The following is a 24435-nucleotide window of genomic DNA, read 5'->3' as shown; positions in this document are numbered from 1 at the left end:
TAATTATTTGTGAATGTATTTTATTCATGTTTTTTTTTTCGTTTTATTACAATCATGTTTTGATTTAAAAATTCCAAACCAAGACATAGTTGAGCTGATTGTTGATTTTGACTCCCTTGTTATGACAGTGTGCGATCACAACGCGATCTCAACTCTGTGTAATGTCAATATTCTAGATAGAACTACATATGACTGGCAGACTATTCCATCTTGTCAGTGTGTCGGCAGAGATTTTCTGGAAAACTTAGAACAACTAGGGAAATAGATTAAATGTTGTTTTACAGTGCATGCTAGTAAGCATTGTGTTAAAATACAAGTTTCATCGGATCTCGGTCAAATCTCGGGACGACCTAACTGTTCAGCTGATGAGACAGTACAATAAACTATATGATCACGAAAAACTTTTAAAGCCCATGCAATCGATGATTCGTGGACGCTTTTGTGTGATTGTCGATTAGTTATCCATTGGCCGATACCAATCGATGTTAATTAACTAACATACATCGATTGGTATCGAATATATTTAGAAAAATAACAAATGACAGAATATTGGCAAAACCGTCGTAACGACATTGACTTTTTACCACTTCAAAAATGTCAGGCAATATCATTTCCATAATGTGGCAAAGAATAAAAAAAATTTACCGAAGAAAAGTATAAATATTAAGAAATTTAGGTCAAAAATAAGAATATATCTGCCTGTAATTAAATGTAATGTTGCCATAGTAACGGCCATGATCCAAAAATTGACACCAAAAAATAAGCCTTATTATATCGGTAGCCATACTGGTAAATCTCTACAGGGAAAACTTTAAAAGAAATTAACTAGGTTTCCTTTTGTAACTCGTGCCCTGAAGTATGGGTATTCGCAAATACTCTAGGGAGCCACCTAAAGCTTCTACTTTAACAAAGCAGAGTAATCATTGTTTGCGAATCGTTGTGTTTTGGCTGCATGTGCTACACGATGAAGCGACTTGCTTACTTGTATTGCGCTGGTTGCGAGGCCTTTTTCCCCTCTTCTCTACAAATTGAAAAAAGGCCAGATCTCAAGTTCTATGGAAAACGTTAGCACATGAAGGGCAATTTTGAACATTGGTCCATCCAATTCATTTACTATAGAAGGTATACTTCGCCTGGTTTGTAGATTTCCAATAACTTGGAAAAATTACTAACAAGTTTGAACTAAAAACGTGATCTTGCAATTTAAGGGTGCATTCAATTGACCGTATTCCGGAATAAGAATACGTCAGTGGAGTGATCTAAAACGGCATGTCTGGTGTTTTGAAGCAACAAGGATAATAAAGATATGTTTAAAATAGCATTTTAGGAAGAGTTTGACAATTTTACTGTGAATATTAATCTTCGTAAAAACGAAGGATTTCTAACCTATATTCCATGTATTCCTATATTCCGGAATACGGTCAATCGAACGCACCCCAAAATTGGTCTTTTGGTTTGCAAGGCCTTTGTTGATTTTAAGGTCCCTGTTGTCATAGCATGCGTTTGTTGTGATTGGCTTAAAGAAACAACTATTGATTTTATTGCTTTCATTACCCCTAAGTTTGTAAACAAATATTCATAACGAACAACCTAACAAAAAATTCTTGAAAGAAAATAAACACTCCCTAGGATAAATATTGCAGATATCCAATATTTTTAATCTAATAAATATAAAGACACAACTGATATCACGCGAATTTGCATGCTGCTTTTAAACAACAAAAAAAAGGTCTAATTAATGGAAGAGTGAGTCTTAGGCCCTATTTACATGGAGAGAGGGTACCCTAGTGCTAGGGTTACTGTAGCGAGAGGGTTACCCTAGCACAAACACATTTCTTCTTTTTTTCATCAACGTGTTGACAAGGTAGCTAGGGTTACCCTGGCGCTTGGGTAACCCTATCTGACTGCTAGGGTTACCCTAGCTGTCTTGTAAACGATCTTCTAGGGACAACTCGCCTACCCGGGACAATTTTTTAGCGTTTTCCATTGAGTTTGCGATGCTGGCGGGTACCAAGCACACAAAGTTGTCCCGAGAGGTAGGCTAACCCTACCTGGGAAATTTTGCTTGTAAACCCGGGCTATCTTTGACCCTCCTGCTAGGGTAACCCTAGCAGTAGGGTTACCCCACCTGCTTGTAAACAGGGCCTTAGAATTCATTCACCGTGTGTGACACAATTTAAATTTGTTTCTTCCTCTTTAGTAGCCTGTAAACTGAAAAAAACAACAACAATAACAACAACAACCTATTAGTACGTATACCACAAAGGCTCATCCCTATAAGAAGCAAGCATTTCCAATGCAGCTAAAGTCAGACAACTAATCCATCCCGGTGATTGTTTGCAATTTAAGTTTTTCACACGGTTGCTTTAGGATAATTTTCATGGCTAACGGCAAACTACGCAGTTTGAAATTTTCGTTTTGTCAAAAACGAATGAAAGCTATTTGAGTTCTGCCCGTTTGCATTTGCCTGTTTAATGGTTGCTGTATAGAGAAAAATGTCACCAGAAAACGGTATAAATTTTCTACACAATGCCTCAGCAGTTCTGTCACATCTTAGGAATGGAATATCAAGCGGCCTAATAATTACAAACCAAAGCAGAAGAATGTATTCAAAAGATAATAATCGGCTTATTGCCTGGTCTAAGCAGACTCCGCCGTTGTTTACTAAGAGACTAATTGGGACACAATTACACTCAAATTTGTTTCCGCCTTTCAAAGCAAGCGTTTCTATCCCCAATAAGTAAATTTCCGAATTGCTTATTTGTGTTTTCAAATGGTGCCGCCATGCTGAATAAAATGTGACGCGTTACCCTTGCGGTAATGTTGTTTTAGTCAGAACAATAGGAAAACCGCAACACGTCACAATTCTTCAAGATGGCGATGCGCGGGAAAGTTAAAAGTGAAAATAAGCGTCTCCAAATCCGGTTTAAAGGTAAAGGTAGAGGTCGCGCTTCCCTTTAAAATAGCAAATTCATTGTGGTTGACAAACGTTTTCAGCCGAAACATTCATGAACTGAATTTAGAGGAACGCTTATGACGCTTAGCAAGAATTTTTTTCTTTTTTTCTTGAGGTTTAGTCATTTCATGTTGCAGAATTTCGGAGAACGGAAAAGGACAGAGACAATCCGATAAACCAATCAAAACTCGAAGTAATTACACGTAGCCGACACAAAGGGCGGGAAAATGTGCAAGCGCGAACCACGATTGGTTTTGGTTTCTCTTCTGATTGGTTGCAAAAGTGGCGCGAGAACTTTGAACCAATCACTGAATGAAGTAATCATAAATCAAAGCAATTCACTAATTACTCTATGCTATTCTTTGATTACACCTGACGTCACGGCAGCCATGTTGGTGTAAAGAACAATAGCGAAAACGTCTTTTGGGAATTTGACTCTATTATTAGGCAAAAATTGAGCTACATTTTTCTATTGTTTTGGCACCAACATGGCCGTCTTATCACGTGAGCGCAATCAAAGAATATAGACGAACAAGCTAATTCGGTAGTACGGAAACAATTTTAAATTCTTCTTTAGTACTTAATTATAATTTTTAGAGGCTAACCGTTTTAAAAAAGGGTTGCTTTGGCCTAAATACTGTTCATGAGCCCTGCAAAATTCCGGCTACTTCGTTTATATCAGACCCTTCCGCGGCTGCCGGGCATTTAGATAATTGCCAGCCCGTATATTCAAAGGAACCAAACCACATACCGGCCTTGAAAATCACAACTGTGAGTGGACAATCGTTTAGCCAAGAACGGGTGGTGGCACTAAATGAAAATGAACCCAGGCTACTGGTCAACGTACATGTAGGATTCGAATCTACAGCACCAGCATGCAAAACTGTCCCAAACCACCAAGCTACGCCTCATAATCCAACAAAGGAAATTTCAACACCTTTTACGATTCCTACCTTGCCTACTTTCATCTACCACGTTTTGGAGAAGGTGGACTCAAAATTTCTTCTCTTGGTGATGATAGCGGGGAATTCAGCTTCGGCCTGAGACAATGAGGCTAAATCAGTAACACAAATTATACATACGGTCTCCGGGTAAAGTGATAATACGGCGATTCATAATTTTTCATTGTTATTTTACGAGTTATATACCACTTATTAAACCGACAGTGAGGTCATTACAGGGAAATCTCAGACCGAGGCCTTGATGTATTTACCGACCGATAGCAAGGTCAATACATCAAGGCTGAGTTATTTATTATATGGCCTTTTTTTTGCTCAGTTTTGGCCTGTTCTTCGTCCTTTGGATAGTAAAACCCGCTCTCGTTGTGGCTCTCTTCGTCTCTCATACTAAAGAAATATCTGTATGCTAGTTTTTCTTTCAGTTATTGAAAATATATTTGTCCATATTTTTTGTTGTTTTCGCCCACGCGCTCGTAGCTTTTACTCTCAACTCAACAGAGCCGTCCAGTCAAGAAAATCTTGCCCGCTCAGCAGCCAATCAGAGCGCACGTACTATTATAGCCATATAATCAACATTTTTATCGGTTTTTTACACTTTCGTGTTCCCATGTATTATAAGTTTTGCCTCTATATGCTAATTTCACAGCCATTTAATCGAACTTGAAAATGACCCCAGTGAGGTGAAAACGTCGCTCTTACTTTTTATTTCTAGTTTTTATAATTAAATTTCTCAGGTGTCTGAAAAATCCAAGTTTCCTATACATTGACATTAAATTAAAGTGGGAGGAGCATTTTAGGGCTTTAAGGAACAAAGGGGCCGATAATATTGTTACTCCGTTGCAAATATCGGCCAATGTAAGAGGCCGAAAAACAGGTACATTCACGGAAAAAAAGACAAAGGTTTGTCCATACGAAAGTTTCAAAAAGTGTCCTGACTCCAATTCTTTTGCCTTCAAAGTACCCACAGAGAAATCTTGCAGAACATAATAATTCTCATGTGTTCTTTTCAATAATAGGCCTAAATTCCCAATACTTCTCTCAAGCCCAATACACTTTTCGAAGACCGCGTGTACGAAAATTTCATTCACTGACTCGTACTAACCTCTTTCTCTTGCGTTTATCTCCATGTGAGGGACTGTGTTTCTCCTTCTCTTTACAGCGGTCACCGTCGGAATCCGAGGACTCGCTCTCCGACGACTCGATAGTAGACGACGCCGACGACGAAGATGACGAAGCTGAGGAGGACGAGTCAGACTGGACACCAGTGGGTTCATCTATATGCACACCGTCTGCAATCTCCGTTATCTCTGGCCTTTCTTTCTGGATAAGAAAAGCCATACTGATTCATGTGTACAATTGCCTTTATTGAAAATCTGTAGCCTCCGTGGCAGATCGACTACACCCTAAGTATATGTAGATGTACACTAGGGATATTTAACATGAGGTTGCCGGCGAAAATCGCAAACCGCGACGAAAACGTAGTTCAAAATCAATCTGCACAAGCCACAACACCTACCTTTAATTTCTTATACCACCTCCTAGAAAGTTTTGGTCTCCCTCTGAAATAAACAAAAGTAAAGGTTGGTAACCCAGAGAGAAATCCGAACCGTCCGCACACAGAACCCAGACCCCGTCCAGATGTATCCAGATCAGTATTTTCGTAAACGGGTACTTTTTCCTCCATTTTCGCCTCCTGTCCACACGAATACGGCGATTTCGGTCACCGAAAACGAAGGGTTTTGAAGACTGGAGTTTTCAACATGGAGGTTTACCGTATTCGTGTGGACGGGTAAAAACGGAGGTTTTCGCATGCGATGACATCACTGAGAGGCTCGTGATACCAATGTTAGCACATACTCTGTACGTCACGGTGGAAAAAAACCTCGGTTTTCGAATATATCCGGATACTGGTGGACGGGGCCCTAGTGCCGTACCCAATGGAGAATGTTATATATATACATCTGAATTACCTCTAAATCACAATTAGACACAGGGAAATACGGCAAACATTTCAACCAACATAAAACCAGGGTTCCCACTCAATCTGAGCCTAAGTTCGATCTACAGTTCTCCCATTCCCATAACCAAGGGAAACTCATTTTGGTCACCTGACTGTCTTGTGCCAGACGACGTTAAAATTGACTGGTGAACAGAAGTTCTGTGTGACGGCGATTGTAGAGTCCAAGTTGACCACAACATGCCACCACCCCCCAGGGATGAAAACGGTTTCACCAGGACAATGGAGGATTTCCAGCTGCAAACAAAAGGAGAGGGGATATCGTTAACAGACGCAATCTCAGACCTCAAAAACGAGCAAAAGTTGTGTTGACTTTCAGTACCCTCTAATAGACCTGTGAAGCCACAACGAGCAAGGCCAGTCCCACAGTCGCAAGGCGCAATACCGAAGGGTTCGACTCCCGTTCACTGGCAAGCATGGACATTTTCAGACTTCTTCGCAACTCCTTAACTTGTTTGTTACATCCACTGCCATGATCTTTACCCAGAAAATCGTTTAATACCCGCATTTCCAATATGTATTTCGTATCTGGTAAATCGTATTTACCTGTATACATAAAATTCAACTTTCCCGTATAACGCAGTGTAAGCATACATTGTTTAACGTGACAAAAGCAGGAACCCTTCCACTGCTTGAAATGTTACATGAGATCATTATTAAAAGAACGGCTTGATTGGGGAAAAACCTAAATGAAAAGGAAATCTCTAACTTTTCTAAATACCTTCGTAGGCCTTTCGGGAAACGAACATTTACTACTTGTACAAATCCCATAATACAGCTCTTTTGCATAAGCATTGTTTTCGACTTCTCTTGGAAAAATTGCCAACAATGGTTATGCAAAAGTCTTTTTTTTTTTTGGGGGGGGGGGGGGGGAATTGAGGTGTATTATGGGATTGTGCAAGTAGTGAATAGTTCAAAAAGCAATCTAAAAGGGATGATACATTATGAAATGTTCCGAGTTGCATATCCATTTACCTATTTTCGTTATAAACTGGCCGTTCATCAATATAGAAAGTAAGTAAACTCTTTATTCATAACAACGGAAATAATGAAAACGTTCATGAAATAAAATGACCAGCTTCCAAATAAGTGCCGTTGATTACACAGTTGGTGGAGCTGTGTGTTGAATACATGCTTTTTAGGATTTTTTTTTTTTCACAGACTAAAAATTTAACTGTGATGATCGTTCTAACAGGAAACTTCTTGCTAAAACCTGTTGACTGGATTCAAATTCATTTAATATTTGATTCAACTCTGAATCAACAGCTCGATTCAGCTAGTCCTGCAATTATGTAAATCCGAGTTGAAGAGAAGCTGTTCGATAACTTCCGAAAAAATTCCTAAAGCAACATTTTCAAAATATAGGGGGATATTTGTTTTTAGATGGCTACCATTTGGAAGGTGTGCTCACAGTGAGTTTCCAAGCATGCCGCGATCAAATTTTTCTCAAAATGCTGACTAGAAAGGGTTAACACGGAACAAGAGCTCATTATAGTGTGAATGTCCATCTCCGTCACTAGATTCGAACGCCAGCACACGAAAAGAGGACATTGCCTGCAAACAATTTGGGTGCGCTAAGAAAAGATGAGCACTTGGCTTTGTTTTGCATGCAGAGGACGGAAGGGACTCCATAAACTAAAGTAATTATTCATCCTATTTAAAAAAGTAAGCTACCATAGTGGCCCAGAACATGACATTTGGACTCCCCGGATTGATGTTGTAACTTTTATGCTTGCGGCTTCCGTAAGAGTTTTTCCTTTCTTTCTCTTAAATTAAAGACATTTGCAGTAGCACGTGCTTCGTCACTCAAGTATTTTGCCAATCAGCGTCCGCGGATTTGATTGAAATTTTACCTTCGCATTCAGGATGAAAGTTTCGTTAGATATGATCAGCATCTTAACTTGTGGTGCCCAAGGTCATGGCGTACCGCAAACAGTGCAAATGTCCCCCAACTGTGTTTCCACTTACTGGTTTATATTCCTCAGGCCAAGAGGGTAACTGTGTTTTAGGGTATATAGTTTTGAACCAAGTAATAGCTTCATCCCGCTGGCTTCCACCTTCTGTGCTGGTGACCTTAAGGAGATCCCGCGGGACATTTGTTGGAAACAATGCCCAACGTTTGTGTCCCATAACTAGACTGTTCCACGCACTGGTGCCTAGAGGATCAATGTGAATTCCTGTGCCCGAGCGGGCAGGTCCCATAACAAACCACCTGAAGGAGGAAACAATAAACAAGCTTTTAGAATCTCTGTACGGTGGCCAATTTACATTATCAACTCCGTTGATAAAACCAAATTTTTGTATACTACTTCCCCAACGACGCAGCACCACAGTTTCTTTAGAAAGTACCCCCTTCAATAAACAAGTCAGTTTGTCGGTGCAACAGATCTCCATATTTTACGCCCTGCTCCCACAAGGCACTAGCAGCTTAGACTGCTTACATTCCCCTTCTTTCCCGTTCGATCGTGGAAATTGTGGGCCTCTGTGGAATGCCGGTGTCTTTGTTAGCAATGGCGAGAACGATCTTTGAAGAGCGATAAATCTGATCGGTACATGGGCTAGGAGTGGGAAGAGCCCTACCTCTCACCCATTCGGTGGATTTCTTGCTTTTCCCAGATCGCACGAGCGATCAGAGTTTTACTGAGTCATTATAAAAGATGGAGAACGAAAAGACTATACTAAGGTTCACGCCAATGTATGAGAAGCGTTGAAGGACATCAGGGTGTGTTTAGTTGGGAACCATGCAAATAATGTCAAAAAAGCCAGTAGTAATTTTATCTGTTATTTTAATCAGGATGTAATAAATGTATGTAAAGAAATTTGTATTTTAGTTAGTCTTTTCCCTTCATACTTATGTCAGTTTATATATACAAGAAGGACACTCAAAAAACGTCAAGTACTGCTATCACTACTTTGTACCTGTACGCTATGGCAAACAGAGATGGTAGCAGTTCGCAAAGGAGAAAGATAAGACGATCGAACGGGAAAATGGGAGCTGCAAACAGTTTGGTAGTATATCAGTGGTACACGTATCTTAAAATGTTTAAAATGCTTTATTTTTTGTACCTATAAGGTGGCCTTCTCCTCTCTCCAGCAAATCTAAAAAGGTCGTCGGCAAAAAATCTTGGGACGTCATAATCATATAAAAGTCTTTTCTTCTCTGCATGCTGAAATATAATTAGAAAAAAAAGAGACAAATGAGATTAACAGTAACAGTAAGTAACAACACTGTGGGAATATGACTGATTACACTCTCTAATATGGTATGTATGTATTTTTATTATATGACTAGCTCCGTGAGCGGGCAAGATGGAGCTATCTTGCCCGCTCGGGATTTCTCGCTTGGTCCCGCAAGATCAAAGATCATTTTTCGGTGTTTTAAGTCATATAATAAATCCTTTATTGACCAAGCTTGTTCGGTCAAGATGGCTGGATATTGGCCTCGTTCTTTTTTTGCGCGTTTATGGACCGAGACGAACAAGCAAAAAAAGAACTTGGCCAATATCCAGCCATCGACGTCACGCTTGGTCAATAACCCATACATAGCGACAAACTCGTTCATAGACATAAATAGCCACTGAAAGTTACATAAAATAGATTGATGAAATGAAAATGACATACGTGATGTTACCAACACCCTGTTGTCACCTTTGACGTTCCTTACGTGACGTCACATTCTTAAAAGTTTCCTCTCTCATTAAGCATGATAAGATAATAAGCTTCTGTCACTGAGAGACTGAGGCTACAAGCATGAAAAGAAAGGAGGGGGTCTTGTTACTGTCGTTGGCAGGCCCTGCGCTACAAAAGCTTGTCGTTTGGATGTCTGCCTCCTCTTCAGAGCAAGTCTAAGGGCGACGATGAGTTTTCATTCATATGTATAAAGTAGAACTAATTACCATCACAAAAAACTTCGCACTTAAGACTTGCTTTGTAGAGGAGGCAGACATGAACTCGGAAATGGCCTATTAAGCAAGGCCGACGACGACGGCCAAGAGTCAACGCCACAAAACAATAGGTCTAATGAACAAAAACAAACGCTTTGCACCCCCTGCACGTGCGTGATTTACTTTTGTGTAGATTTCTAGGCCGTCTGACAACGACATGAATTAACCAAATTTGAGGTTTTAATCTTTAATCTTTAAACTTTAATCAAGATAATTGCCTATAGTTACATGTTACTAATCGTGGCAATGGTTGGTCATAGATGTTAATTTACAGTAATATGTTTTCGTTTAGACGTTCTTTGCATATTGTTAATGATGTTGATTTGATAACATCAGAAGGAAGAGAATTCCATATAGGTATAGTATAGTCCGACAGAGGAAGGAATTTTTGTGAGCAACAATTCTGGCTGGGAGTAATTTGTAAGTTACAGAGTGTAATTTTCTAGTACGTGACGTATTCAAAGTCATATCCTTTGGGGAGTTCAGTTCTACATGGTTGTTTTGGATTTTGTAGAAGAGTATAAGGCCAGACATAACTCTTCTTTTTTCCTTTAAATATCCACACCCTTCTCACCAATTTTATTCCTGGAATGTTAATACACACTTTCCATGCCGGGCTACTTGGAATAAACTCAAAATTATTATAGTAATGGAGAAGTAGTACTTTTAGACATCGTTCTCGTAGCTGTCGTCGTCGTTCTTGCTTAGGGTCTCTATTGTTTGCGGAGGTGGGCCACACGTTCGATGTCCCGAATGAGCCAAATTCTTCTAGCCGTGATTGTCACGGTCTGGGTTTTTCTTTAGAGGCACACGCAGCTGTTCACTTAGTTTTCCCTAAAAGCACAACGTACTTTCTCGAGATCATGACAGACCATGGTGAAGTAACGTCGAGTTGATCAGTACACGCCGCACGCTCCTTGGGCCGAATAGTGGCGAGAATGCGAGAAACGGATATGTGAGCTAGCTATGCTTGAGAAACAGATTAGGGTGCGCTTCTTTGGGACAATCCAAGATAAGATTTATGATCTCAGATCACATGGATACTTCGTTCCTGAGAAACTAAAAATCCGAAAACGGATTTTACAGGCGTGACAGCCCAATCTCGGCCGGTTAGGATTAATGTATTTTGTATCAAATTGAAGTTCTGCGAAAAACTTACGACTTTCTATAAATTTCGGGTAAATTGAAGGAAAAAATAGCACTGAAAACTCACTTTGATTGCTCCCCATAATTCACGCAAATGGTGGAGATGTGCACTTTCACAAGACTCCAAACGTAGTTTTTTCGGATCCGTCTCCCAGAGAAACGCACGAATCATGAATCCTAAAAATCCGGATTCAGATCTGATCTTATGAATCCACTAGGAGAGTAAATTCTTCGGATCAGTACTCCATTTTCGGATTTTAGGAAAGAAACGCAAAATCTGCTTTTGGATACAGGAATCCGGATTTGGATTTTCCCAAAAAACCGTACCCTAAGTCAGCGTTCTAATGTACTCAAAGTCTGCGCTGTGGGTCAAAGTTGACACCCGTCACGCGTGCAATACTTCTTCCTCATTTCTCTTTCAAGCAATATTATTGATCTTTTCTGCGCCTGTAACTCGTCCGAGATAACTGTAGTACAGTCAATTACCTCCGTTCACTCGGAGTTGTGATGACAGCAATATTTATAACACTAACTATTTTCTCAAGAATGAAAAGACGGACTCCAAGGTAGTCCTCAGTACATGTTAAATAAATATCACCTTGAAATTAGACTGCAAAAAGCTTAAGAGTTGGTATATACTCCAACAAAACTATTACATAGCTATAAATCACTTACTTTTTAGTCACACAACGCTCACAAAACTTGTTAGAATGGCGGTGTTGCGTGACGCCCGAAATGGACGAGTACATGTAATATGTGGTGTTCACCTTAACAGCTGTTGAGACTTACTACTGAACACTACAGTGAATGAAATTTCCCTGATGTGAAAAACCTGTGAAAATGCGGTTTATGATCAACGAGCCACTAGTCCAGTGAAACTGAAACCCCACGTAGTACACGTAGACTGGGTTCTAGATTTGGCTAAAAAGATGGAGTGGAAAATCGAAATTGGCGATCTCGTTCGGTTGGCAAAATCAAATGAAAATCGCTTTCCAATTTTCATGAAATTTTCCCAAGACACTGACGATCCGTTCGTGAAGAGTAAGCTCGCTATTTTAACTCTTGATGCAAACAGTGCTTTTCAACGCCATATTGCTGACCTAGGATTCAGCAGCTGCGAGGAAATAGACACCAAGAGCAGGCAGCAGACTCGTAGCTTTGTTAGCAGACTGGAACACCTACATGGAGCTGCAAATGAAGCGAAAAAAGGCAGAGATTTTGTTTCAGGGCTTGATCTTGGTAAGCTGCAGGAAGAACTCGTAGAAGTGTTTTTGTACTGTGTGGATCACGACTGGAATTACGTGTTAGGCGAATACAAAAGGATCGCAATGTTTGAAACTCTTCTTAAGTTCCTTCTGCGGGATAATCCAGGTATGTCTTGGCTCAAATGGAAACTTGATTTGACAGGTAGTATGGCTGAAGAATCTCAGGTCCCAGACATGAGTTACGGAGATGGAATCTGCTCAGTCAACGTAAATCCTGAATTTGATATCATGTTGAGCGTGTCACATGTCACGCTAGGCTTAAATGAACAGTCTCTGACTGATACACATTACCCTGGATTTGTTTACCTGCGTGTTCCAACAGCCCCAGAAGATGATAACGAAAACTTGCTGCAGTTACTGACGAAGAGAGATTCCAAGTACTACTTCTCTGCTTTGAAGTTTAAAGATGGAATCTATAGAATGCTAAACGAATTAAAGGTTATTTCAGACCAGAAGAAGAACCCGGAAATGGAAGATTTTGGCCTGGAGATTGCTCCCCATGGCCCTGCCATTCAAATGGATGAGACATATGATGAGGAAGGTATATATTGCTCGTATGATGTGGTTCCAGCAATCGAGTTTAGCGGTTGGCCGGCATGCTGCCAAAGCTGGGCGTCAAGAAAACGACTTTGGCCTCCTCAATCTTTAGTGGACGAAATCATCCAAGATGGCTTTCACCTTGTAGCTAAAACATCTCCACAAGGGGATGAAGACCTCGAATGGCGATTTTCATTTTCTAAGGCGGAACGAAAACTGATGAAATCAAAGGGTCTTGGAAACAGAAATTATTGTTTTCGTATTCTCAAAATGGCCATTAAAGAGAACATTTCGTCAACATGCAGTCTTCTCACCTCGTACCACTTAAAGACGCTTCTCTTCTGGGCAAGTGAAAGACACCCCCCTGACAGATGGTCGGATGAAAATCTTGTTGTATGTTTTCTTGGCTTGCTAGACGACCTACTACATTCTTTAGCAAACTGCTCATGTCCACACTACTTCCTACCGGACCTAAACTTATTTTCGGACTGCAGTACAGACCATTTGTATTACCTTGCTGGCCAAGTTTCTGCAATTCGAAGATCTCCTTTAAAATACCTAAGGCGACCAGGGGAAGATCCAAAAGAAGGTTACCATAACTTTATAGGAGCGATGAAGGAGTGGAAAGAAATGGAATACAGCGACATTAACTAAAACAAACTAACTCAGTGTTTCTATTCAGTGACATTTAATATCTTCTCACTAACCGAGCGCGAGGGCCGTACTGGGGAATATTGGCCCGAGGTTGTGGCCAATATTCCCCAGTACGGCTCGAGCTAGCTCGGTTAGTAAGTAGTTTATTATATGGCTTTTTAATTACCTTTTGCTTTGTTTTTGCAAGCCCGTAATCAGCCCGTGGGCATTACGGGAGAATTATGCCCTACAATTCAGTTACAATTAGCCAATCAGAGCGCGCGTTATATCGGCTACAAACACAAGCCATATAATAAATTGAAAGAATAGAGAATACATGATTTCATTTTAATAAGAAGGTTCGACAGTTACCAGTGAACAGATTTGGAGGAAAAAAAACAATGTTGTCAAAAGCATAATTTATATACAAGTTGCTTAGCAACAGGCAAAAGGACAACTGAAACATCAGAGTCCTAGGAAGGAATCGAACCTACAGGTACGACCTCCATAACACTGGTCAGATGCTGACTACCCATCAAGCTACTGGTAGGTCGTTTATCTAAGTCCTGAAAGGAAAATGTGTCCCGCTGGTCTGCGGGCTTTGCAAATACATCATGAGGACTGTATTTGCATGTACAAGTGTTAATTTATTTTTTTGTCCGCATAAGTTAATTATTATTGAGTCTTAATAGCGTTATTCACAAAAATGACTGTACTGAAATGGTTATGGGAGGGTTTCAGAGTAATTATTGCATAAGTTTTAACTACATTTTGAAGTACCTAAACTTGACAAGATTAATTTTGTTCATAATTGATGGTAGATTTTGCAACATAATGTTCCTTACTAAGGGCCGATTTACACGGTACGACTTTGTCGCATGCGACAACGGCTTACGACAGGCCCACGACATGATTTACAATTGTTGTGTACGTCAGAAAAAATGTCGTATCATTTTAAAACATGTTTTAAAACGCTGCGACAATCGTAAGTCATGGCGTAGGCCTGTCCTAAGCTTGAAGCATGCGACAAAATCGTATCGTGTAAATCGGCCCTAATGACAGCAAGAAACTAATCGTTATTAACATAATTAATAGCAACAAAAAATATTAAAAGGCACATGATCCTCATAACATGTAGTTTGTTCAGTACCAATGATTGTTCAATTTTAATAACTCGATTTTGTCTAAAATTTTAAAGTACAGGTAGCCATGAAAATAACTGCTTATTTGTACATGAAATATACTTGTATGGCTGGAATGTAAATGGAGGTACCAGTAGTTACCCATGCAAGTAAAATACAGTGTATGCAAGAAAACACAGCTCTTTGTCTCACTGTCTCCTATAACACTGTAAAACCCTGTGTATCACCACCATCTAATTGTCTATTGATGTGTTTGCGGTTTGTGGAAAACAGTAACAGTGATATTTTTCTGATTTAAATGTACAATGTACAATTAAAGCAGAGCTTACTTCACCAAATGAGCTGTCAAATATATACAGTGGGCTGTCATCTTTTTGGTGCATCATGTATTCAGCATAGTATTTCATTTTCATTTTCACAGCATAACCATCATCATCTTCACCAACTTTGAACTTTTGATGTCTGTACTTCTTTGCAAGTTTCTGTAACAAAAGGCACAACCTTAATTTGTGATTCTTAACCATTAACTTGAAAATGACTTCTGCGTCTTCTGTTGAAATACTGTATGTTTACTTGAATATAATAGCAGCCATTTTACTGTTAACTTTGGCAGCTAATAAGAAAATACCCTATCCACAAAAAAAAAAAAAAAACACCTTCACTTATTTTAAGTGAAAAATTTCCACCTTAAGCTCAGAATGATTTTTACCCCATCTGTGAATGACACTATTAAGTAAACACATGCATGAAGAAATAGCCCATTATGCACCCTAAAGATCAACTTTCAACAAAATAATGGTTGCATTTTTTAACTGTGGCTAAATCATATTTTCAGGCCTGGGATAGTTGGTGGACTGTTATATAAACAGAAATGAACAAAAAGGATTGAAATCAGCAAATCACAAGACTGCATGTGATCCATCAATTTGTTTTGCGACAGTGAATGACAGGAGTGAAAAAAGAAACCGATGATTGACATTTGGACTTAAGAGTCTACATGTCAATAAAAAACATAATAAATAATTATGTGCACTGTATTGTATACAGTTGTTCCATACCTCAACTGTCCACTTTCTCATTCCTTTCCAATGATCCATGGTATGCGTTAAAACTACAGGGATTCTGGGCTTTTCAAATCTCTCCACGAATTCTGATTTAGAGATCTTATTGCAATCTTGCCTTGGGACATTGTCTTTGACACTTCCGAAGCTTGTGTCAAATTCCTGTACATAATTCAACTTGGTCCAGCCATCAGTTCCTTTTAGCTCTATTTCAAAGATACAGTTGGAAACTAATGACTTCCTTTACTGCTAGCAAATTTTACCTAATTAAGGATGGTGCTTACTATCATTATTTCGTATAATTATGTTCTACGCATCTTGAGATACTTGGATTTCCTATGGATGGTGCTTATCAATACAGGGATATTTTTGCGTGGTTCAAAACTATGCAGAGAAAGCAGAACTTATCAAGTGATCTTGGTATCCAAAAAGAAAATTGGGAGTAACCACACATTTTTCAGAGATAATTAAGCTTCAATTTGGAAAAGAACGCCATATGTTGCTTTGTATTTTAGAGCTTTTTACAAACATTGTTGATTAATTATCTTTGAAAAATGATTGGTTACCCCAATTTTTTTTTTTTGATTTCAATAACACTTGTTAAGATCTGCTTTTCCCGCATATTCAATAAAACGTGCAAAAATACCTTTGAATTAGTAGGCACAGTCCTTAATTAGGTTGGTTTTGGAAACTACATGTAATTGCTTTGGCATGGGCGAAAGGGCAACTGAAAAATCAAAGTCCTGGGCAGGATTTGAAAATACGACCTCCGTAACACCAGTCAGGTGCTTTTAATTACCCACTGAGCTGCTGCAACTCCAAGGGACCGACTGATGTTATGGTCTTTTAAAAATCCCACAGACACATACACCTTAAACTTCAATAATTGTATTTCTAAATTTGTAAATGGTGGCCCTTGACTCAGTGTAGAGTCAGCAGACCAGCGTGATACTAATGTCCATTCAGGACATGGATAATGAGCTACAATAGCTCCCCAGGTCGTACTGCTCATACTGGTTTGAATCCTGCCAGCTAGGATATTTCAGCTGTCAATTCACCAATCACCAAGCAACTAGTTTCACATCCCTCCCACAGGTGCATAATATCTACACCTTAAACATCATTAACTGCATAATTAACTTGTTTATTTCAAACCAAGATTTAAAACCAGGAAAACTATCACTGCTACCCCACTTGCAATTACTTTTAACAACCCTTTATCACTAGCTCTGTCAAATTATTATTAATATTGATCAAACAGTGTAATAATAATCTATTGTACATGTAGTAATACTGGTCTCACAGGAAGTCAATCTCAGATGCATGAACACTCAACACAAGCATAGACAGGTTCTGATTGGATATCCTTACTATAATGACAGTACTGCAAAAGAAGATATTTCCATGAACAGGGCTCACAGTCAGAATTTCCAGGAATTTCTAGCACTACAAATTTCCCTTTGATTCAGTGCGTAAACACCCAATAGAAAGATACATATGTAATGGGAAAACTGACTTGAACTACTGCAAAGAGTATGATTTCTTTTTTAGTCTCGGATAGAACTACTAATCTGATATCTCCAAAAAACATGAGAGATGAATTCATGAGTTGCTATTTTTTCTGTACTTATCTTGCCAAATTATAGACTTTTGCAGAGAATTTCGGTTCTTAGCAAAAGGAAAGTTATTGATTACTCTGTTTTAAATCAGATAATTTCTCTTAGATGCATTCAATGTAACTAATACCTAGTAACCATCACATCATGATCTAAATTTACTGTATTTAATGGGGCAGTGTCAAAACTGGCTAAAAATTTAGTACATTGTACTAAATTAGCTCTCAAATAGTACAACAACATTCCTGACAACCCACAGTGTATTTATCATGGCACAAACAGCTTAATTCATAATTAATTTTTGGTGAATTTCTGAAGACACCATCTCTTGCCATCCATCTTCTCCATCCTTGCATGGCTGCAAACAACAAAGAACTGCTCCAGTACACTTCGATGGTTACTGGCAACAAACCTACAGCATTATTTTTTGGTGTGACACTATCCCTTCAAACACAGGTAATTTTTACTTTGAATTCTCTCTTTTACAAAGTTAATATGAGTTTACGTCCAAAGAACTAAGAAAAAGAAAAACAACATGGTGTGACAAATGCTGGCTTATGAATGACCAGCAAAGGTAGTAGTGGCACTTAACATTTACAAAGTGAATCTCTTGTTTTGCCTTAACCATCTGGATGTGAATTTGGCATCTTAACCATTCTCCCCGCTGGAAGATCTGGGGTTTTCAAACTTCCACTCCTCTGTAATTTTCAATCCCTCTGTACATGTGGTGGGAATCTGGATATTTCCTGGAAACACACACAATAATCTGTGCCGGTAGTAAGGCTGCTGCCTAACAGCCGCCCGGTCGCCTGAGGCGCCTTACTTGCTAGCGCGGGCGAGCAAATTTCTGAAGGAGTAGCCCAAACAGGTGCCTAACTTATCACAAGGTGATTCATCTTCACTTTTGATTAATTAATTCTGGGTTCTTGAAAAAAGACTTGGGCTACTAACTTTTAATGTTGGAAGCCCAAAGGGCTCCAGAAAATTTGTTTTAGGGAGCAGCCTTGCAGCAGAGATAGGCTGCAAACCTCTCATAGGATGTCTAATGCTTACTTGGAGGTCAAATTAGCTATTAGGCTGACAAGTGCCTCCATATATATTGACAACTTTGAGAAAGGGAAAAATTATATGTCCATAATAAAATAGACCTCCTTTTTAAGACAATTGTATTATCTAATTTAACTTATGGCCTTTCAGTGTATGGTGTGTATAAACATGATCTAAACACAGTACAGAACTTTTTAAACAGATGTTACAAGTGGCATTACATTTCAGTTCCATTGAATGTCAAGGATATCATGCATACGCAGGGCAAGAAATTATTTAGTAAAGCTAGGGCTCTAAGATAACACCTGTTAAATGAAATTCTGCTGAAGCCTAAACCCCCGCAATATAATTCACGTTGCATGGTTTGCCCCCGCCCAAAGATTAACGCCGAACATTTCAAGAACACATTTGTAAATAGACTCATTTTTTAACACAACCTGTTATAATTACATAATTCAAGTTGAGCCATAAGTATATTATTGTAAATTCATTACACAGTTCCCGTTTATGTAACATAGGACACGTATTTTTTTATCTTATGGTTTATTAAAGACATCATAACAACTATTCCCAAATTTAAAAGGGACATCCTCTCCCAAGGTACATGCATGGCAAGAGAAGAACCAATATGAGATTGAAAAAATATGAAGGAAGCCACACGTTTGTACATGTACAGGTTTAATGCAAGGATAATTTTTTTTTAACTGGTACAGGTAATTGACATATCAAACATTGGGATTGAGTGTTCCTGACCATGTACTGGATATTTTGAGCTACATTTGCTGGCTAACAATGAAAATCAAACAAACAATTTCAATATGAGGAATTATGTATCAGATATACAGAGATTGCTGTTATTTACCCTCATTAATGTATTTTAATCAAGTGTAATATTGCATTGTTAATGTACAGTAGATCAATAAGTGACTTAAATTATGATTAATTAAGCAGCTTGGAAATAAGTTTACGCCGCAATGTGGTGTGGCAAGGAGACGAGTAATGAGCACCAAAAATACTTAGTGAACTGAGAAGTGCAAAAAGCAAGCTCGGTATTCACAGCTGAATTATTTTCTAAAAGTACTATTACCTGGTCTCGCTTTTCTCTTAGCAACTTCAACTCGTCTTTGTGTTTTGCTGTCCATCGCCAAGTATATCCTCAAATAATTTTCATTTTTCTTGAAAGATTCAACGTTTTAACTAAAAATAACATCAGAAGTTTTTTTCCACGAAAACGATAAAAGCTTTCAATAAGGCTTAGGTTTTACCGGCAATTTGTCAATGGATATGGATCACACGTTCGATGAAGTTGACAGCAGTAAGTTTGGTCAGCCGTTCATTCCAAGTACCAAGCACTCTCGGCCAAAATGGAGTGGGGGTTGGAACTAATGATAACTCTCGCTCAGAGTCCTAGGGCTTTTTTGGTCAGCGGGTGAGCTGACGTTGTTGACTAGAAGCTCCAAAAAGCTTACACTGGGTTGCCTAAGAAACAAGGCACTAAATTGGGTGGTATTGAGCTGCAGTGTTCCAGTTAATTTTTTTCAAGTGGGGCGTCATTAAGATCATTTGAGGGGCCACCCACATGTCGCGCCAGCAGAGGCGCTTTGGCTCACACGTTCACACGTTTAATTATTTTGTAATGTCCTGTCCCATTTTGCGGTCTTTTAGTTTTTTAAGCTTTGGTATAAATTCAGTTTAAAGATAACAAACACGCTCTTGAGTAAAATTCACTCGTTTCTTCTTTAAATAAATAGTCTGCAAAAAACTAACTGCAAATTGCTTTGACGGACGTTTTCCAGCATGTCTTGCAGTTGCACTAACCAAACGTTTATTGCACACACTAAGAAAGGACTGAAGGTATTGTTTCCGTTTCATAATTCCTCTTCTTGTTAGTCTAATCTGATGCCAGGTCAAAACATTGTTTGGCTTTGCGTTTGCACCAGAAAAAGACAAGCCAAAAGACAAATGAATATTTAACTGAATATTTAGAGTTCATCTGTCGGGTCAGGAAGCCTTCTTTGTCGGGTTCCTGAGAAACGTATCTACCCTATTACATGAACCTTTCGCGACACGTTAAGTTCGCGAATTTCGCGATTTAAAAAAAATCGCGAAATTGAAGTGACGCGAAAATTAAATGTCGCGAAAATAACATGACGCGAAAATTAAGTGAGGCACATTATGTCAATAGCTAAAACAGCGACTTAATTACACACGTTTATAGCAATCATTTTGAGCTATTCTGTGGTAATGTTCTGGTCCTCTTCATTACTACTGCTTTCCGTCGCTACTCCAGGTAGCACTTTTTTTGTACAATCCTCAAACTGTCCATTTACTGCCTCCTTGAGTGTGTCTCACTCAAAAACGCGAAGTTAAAATGAGTTCAAATGCAAAATTTTCGCAAAATCGCGAAATATGCGAACCTCAAATTAAATCGCGAAATTAACGTGGCGCGAAAATTTCATGTATTAAATTTTGACTTCAGGGTGAACTATTTACACAATCGAGCGGTTGAGTGGCCATGCAATTGAAAATTTTAAACATCTATGAGATACAAAAACAGACTTGCGAATTATCGCAGATCACAATGCTGACCATACATATGGCAAGCCATGAACAAGAATGGTACCGGAACATACTGGAACGAGCCAGAATGACACCGGAATGAGGCGGAATGACGCACAAATAAAGCGGAATATACCGGAATAAACCGGAATATGCAAGAACAAGGCGAAATAACTCTGGAATAAAGCCGAATGACACCGGAATGAGACGGAATAAACAAGAATGGTACCGGAATATACGGGAACGAGGCGGAATGACAACAGAATAAGGCAGAATAAACCAGAAAGACAGGCGTTACTAAACACAGGAACGGAATGGAATATACCGGAATATGCCGGAGAATAACACCGGAATGAAACGAACAAGAAATGCCGGAATATACCGGAATATGCCGGAATATGCCGGAATAACACCGGAATGAAACGAAATGAACAAGAATGATGCCGGAATATACCGGAACGAGCCGGAATGAACCTGAAAATGCTTTTGTTGTGTCACGTGATTCCCTAAGGGCATTGCATGTGTTTTTTGCCTTTTGTAACATTTGGAACACTTCGATCACGAGAAAAATTTGACAGGTATATCCGTCGCTAGATGAATAATTATTTCTTGTGGAAGTAACATTTTTTTCGTGAAGAAATACAGGAGCAAGAGAAACAGAATGCTATTGTTTTTGTCTATGGATCTCGGAGGCGGCTTTCAATGTGCGAGTCAGAAAAACCGTCAACATTTTTATTTCATTCTGACAGGTCAATAGACCATATTCGTATTCTCGGTATTGGACTGGAACTAGCTTGCAATGGAGGCTAATGCGGGGGAATCTTTTCAAATGCAAATACTCTTTAATATATTCCCCCGCATTAGCCTCCATTGCAAGCTAGTTCCAGTCCAATACTGAGACTACGAATATGGTCTATTGTGCATTGACCAATCAGAATCAAGTTCAGCGAATCACAAACTAATTACTGTTGCTGCTTGCCTGCTTCCCACGACCCACACGTGATGGAGATATAAGGAAATAGATTCGCGCAAACGGCCGGAAGACTCTTTTTCTCTTCCCGATTGTTGGCAATAATGCCATCGATCCTGAACGCAGTGTTTCCTTGTTTGAAGAAAGAAGTCAGAAGCACAGAAAAAAAGAGCAATCGTTGATAATATATTTACATGAAAAATTGTGAGAACATATGGTGACTCGTTCCAAGCCTTGTTACTTCCCCTTAATGTAATTTTTTTTTGTCAGTCTCTCTATTCTGCAACATTTATTCATTCACAGAATGAATCATTTTTTTGTTCCTTGTCATTCCGGTCCACGCTAATCAGCTTGATTCTGGTGTCCTTCTGGTTTATTCTGCCTTATTCTGTTGTCATTCCGCCTCGTTCCGGTATATTCCGGTACCATTCTCGTTTATTCCGTCTCATTCCGATCTCAGTCGGTTTTATTCCAGAGTCATTCCGCCTTGTTCCGGCATATTCCGGTATATGCCGCTTTATTTGTGTGTAATTCCGCCTCATTCCCGGTAGCCTCGCAGCTCCTACAAGGTCTCACCTGATTGGAGACCATTCTTGTTCATTCCGGCTCATTCCGGTGTCATTCCGCCTCATTCCGGCATATTCCGGTTTATTCCGGTATATTCCGTTCCGTTCCGTTCCATTCCGTTTCTGTTTTTAGTAACGCTCACTTGAACCTCATCAATTTCGTATCATCCCTCACCCGAAGAGAAATCAGTTGAAAGCTTGGATTCTTTATCAGAAAACAAATAAAGAAGCCTCGACTGTGCTCTGTTCTGTTGTAAAACACTTAGGAAGCGGTAGAGAACTGTACAGCTCCCGAAATGATCCCGACCCCGTAATGATCCCCAAGGAATTATACAATGGTGGGGAAATATAGGACTGTGGATTGCTCAGTAATTAGGGGAAGTAAAGGCATTTTGGCGTATGTATTGAATAGATTGACGGCTCCGATATTAACAACTAAAAGAGGAGAAAGTAAACTAAGAATAGGAAAAATTTTACGATAAATGCAATTTGTAGAAGCATTTGTAATCCTTAAATGTGTTGTCTTCATTAAGTATACCACACAAAGTGCCGTACTCCGCATCGTCCTAAGGCAAATTCCTTAGTTTAACCTTCAATTAGATTAAATTTATAGTTAATGCTTAATTTCACTTAATTTAGTCAAAGTGCAAATTACTTGATCCCGAATAAGATAGCAAACAGCGCCAAACGACATTCAGATTAATATATATATATATATCTTTTTTTCTTCCAATGAAAATGAAAAGACTCATGCAAAGAATCTAGATCCTACGCTTGCTTGCATCTACGTGTGAAGCAAATATAAACGCTCATAGCTGAGGAATTGATGCACCAGTAAGAATGTCACGCTGTGGCACGATTGCTGCAATTGCTAACGTTTTGGAACTGATAGTTAGCTATTCAATAACAATTTAAAAATTGTGTATTCTTACTGTATCTTATTGTTTATGTACACAAGTAACATAGAGCATGTGCACTATGCGAGAGCCTGCACAGGGGAGGCTCCTACGTTATGTTTCAGTGTAGATTGAAACTCACCTCTGCATTCTTCGATAATCCTGAATTTATATGAGGAGGCTTATCATCATTTCCCGAAATTACGCTTCGTAAAACAGAGCACAGAAGAAGGACTAAAAACCACGCAGTCCGAAACATTGCATGAAACTAAATAGGTCAAAGGTCGACTGGAACGAGACTAGAACGAGACAGTGACCCGACAAATAATTTCCTTTTATTTGAAACTTGGTAAGAATAAAAAGAAATGACAGAATTGCAGCATATCAACAAAGAACAAAAAAGCACTCCAGAGTCCCATGTTTAATTACCACCATTATCTAATTCCTTGGGGATCATTTCAGGGTCGACAAGAAGAAAAGTGGGGATCATTTCGGGGTCGATTTAGGGATCATTTCAGGGTTGGGGGTCATTTCGCGGGGGCTGTATAGCACTCAAGAAGTAGGGAAAAACACTCGACTGCGTCTCGTGTTTTCCTCTACACTTCTTTCGTGCTCTACCGCTTCCTGCGTGTTTTACAACAGAACAGAGCACAGTCGAGGCTTCTTTATTTGTTAAATATAAAAGGATAAAAAAAGCATAAGAAGCAATGCATTAATTCTTTAACTAATGTTCATCCACTTTTTCCAATTATATTTAAATTTGTTAAAATTAATGTCATTTCCAAAAAGGTGGTGGGTTAAGTTGTTCCATTCCTTAAAGTGCACCTAACCCCCCAAATTTTTTTCCCTAAAATAAATCCACTTGTTATTTGAAGCATTTAGGTGAAGAAATTCTTGAATTTGGTTGAATCCTCGATTTTCTATGCCCTTTCAAAGTCGCGCTTGAAATGTTGCACGACCGCGTTTTAGGGAGTCTGGGACGGCGGCTGCTGAAAACTAATCGTTCCAATGTATTTTGAAGCATTAACTCTAAAACCTTCCAAGTTTTCTTTTAGTAAATTGTACAGTATATCTTTTTTTAAATCTGGGATATTGCTGCAACAACCGATAGCACCTCTGGA

The 24435-nt window shown here is 39.1% G+C and overlaps 2 protein-coding genes across 2 annotated transcripts; one reads left to right on the top strand and one right to left on the bottom strand.

Moving 5' to 3' along the window:
* LOC138019500 (bifunctional arginine demethylase and lysyl-hydroxylase JMJD6-like) lies at positions 1-19628 on the bottom strand. The gene is made up of 10 exons (XM_068866312.1): positions 19411-19628; positions 15658-15866; positions 14929-15081; positions 8999-9099; positions 7901-8144; positions 6024-6169; positions 5432-5474; positions 5018-5235; positions 3910-3996; positions 1-2211 (listed from the first exon to the last, which is right to left on the bottom strand). Exons 1-9 carry the CDS (start codon positions 19463-19465, stop codon positions 3921-3923), a joined length of 1245 nt encoding a protein of 414 aa, XP_068722413.1. The 5' UTR covers positions 19466-19628; the 3' UTR covers positions 1-2211; positions 3910-3920.
* Positions 10101-14820, top strand: LOC138019499 (cyclic GMP-AMP synthase-like receptor 1). Its single transcript, XM_068866311.1, has 2 exons — positions 10101-14301; positions 14509-14820. The coding sequence occupies exon 1, from the start codon at positions 11952-11954 to the stop codon at positions 13476-13478; it is 1527 nt and encodes a 508-aa protein (XP_068722412.1). The 5' UTR covers positions 10101-11951; the 3' UTR covers positions 13479-14301; positions 14509-14820.
* Positions 19629-24435: the final 4807 nt, after the last annotated feature.

The sequence above is a fragment of the Montipora capricornis genome, chromosome 10 (assembly GCF_036669925.1).
Source record: "Montipora capricornis isolate CH-2021 chromosome 10, ASM3666992v2, whole genome shotgun sequence".
In the NCBI taxonomy this organism is placed as follows: Eukaryota; Metazoa; Cnidaria; class Anthozoa; order Scleractinia; family Acroporidae; genus Montipora; species Montipora capricornis.
The sequence above is the reverse complement of the archived record's forward strand: the minus strand, read 5'-3'. Positions and strand labels throughout refer to the sequence as shown.

Coding starts and splice junctions, on each gene's coding strand:
- LOC138019500 (XM_068866312.1), bottom strand. CDS start 19,465: ATGGACAGCAAAACACAAAGACGAGTTGAAGTTGCTAAGAGAAAAGCG. Junction 15,082..15,657: donor TGAGAAAGTGGACAGTTGAG/GTATGGAACAAC, acceptor CTTTTGTTACAG/AAACTTGCAAAGAAGTACAG. Junction 5,475..6,023: donor GTCTGGCACAAGACAGTCAG/GTGACCAAAATG, acceptor TGTTTATTTCAG/AGGGAGACCAAAACTTTCTA.
- LOC138019499 (XM_068866311.1), top strand. CDS start 11,952: ATGGAGTGGAAAATCGAAATTGGCGATCTCGTTCGGTTGGCAAAATCA.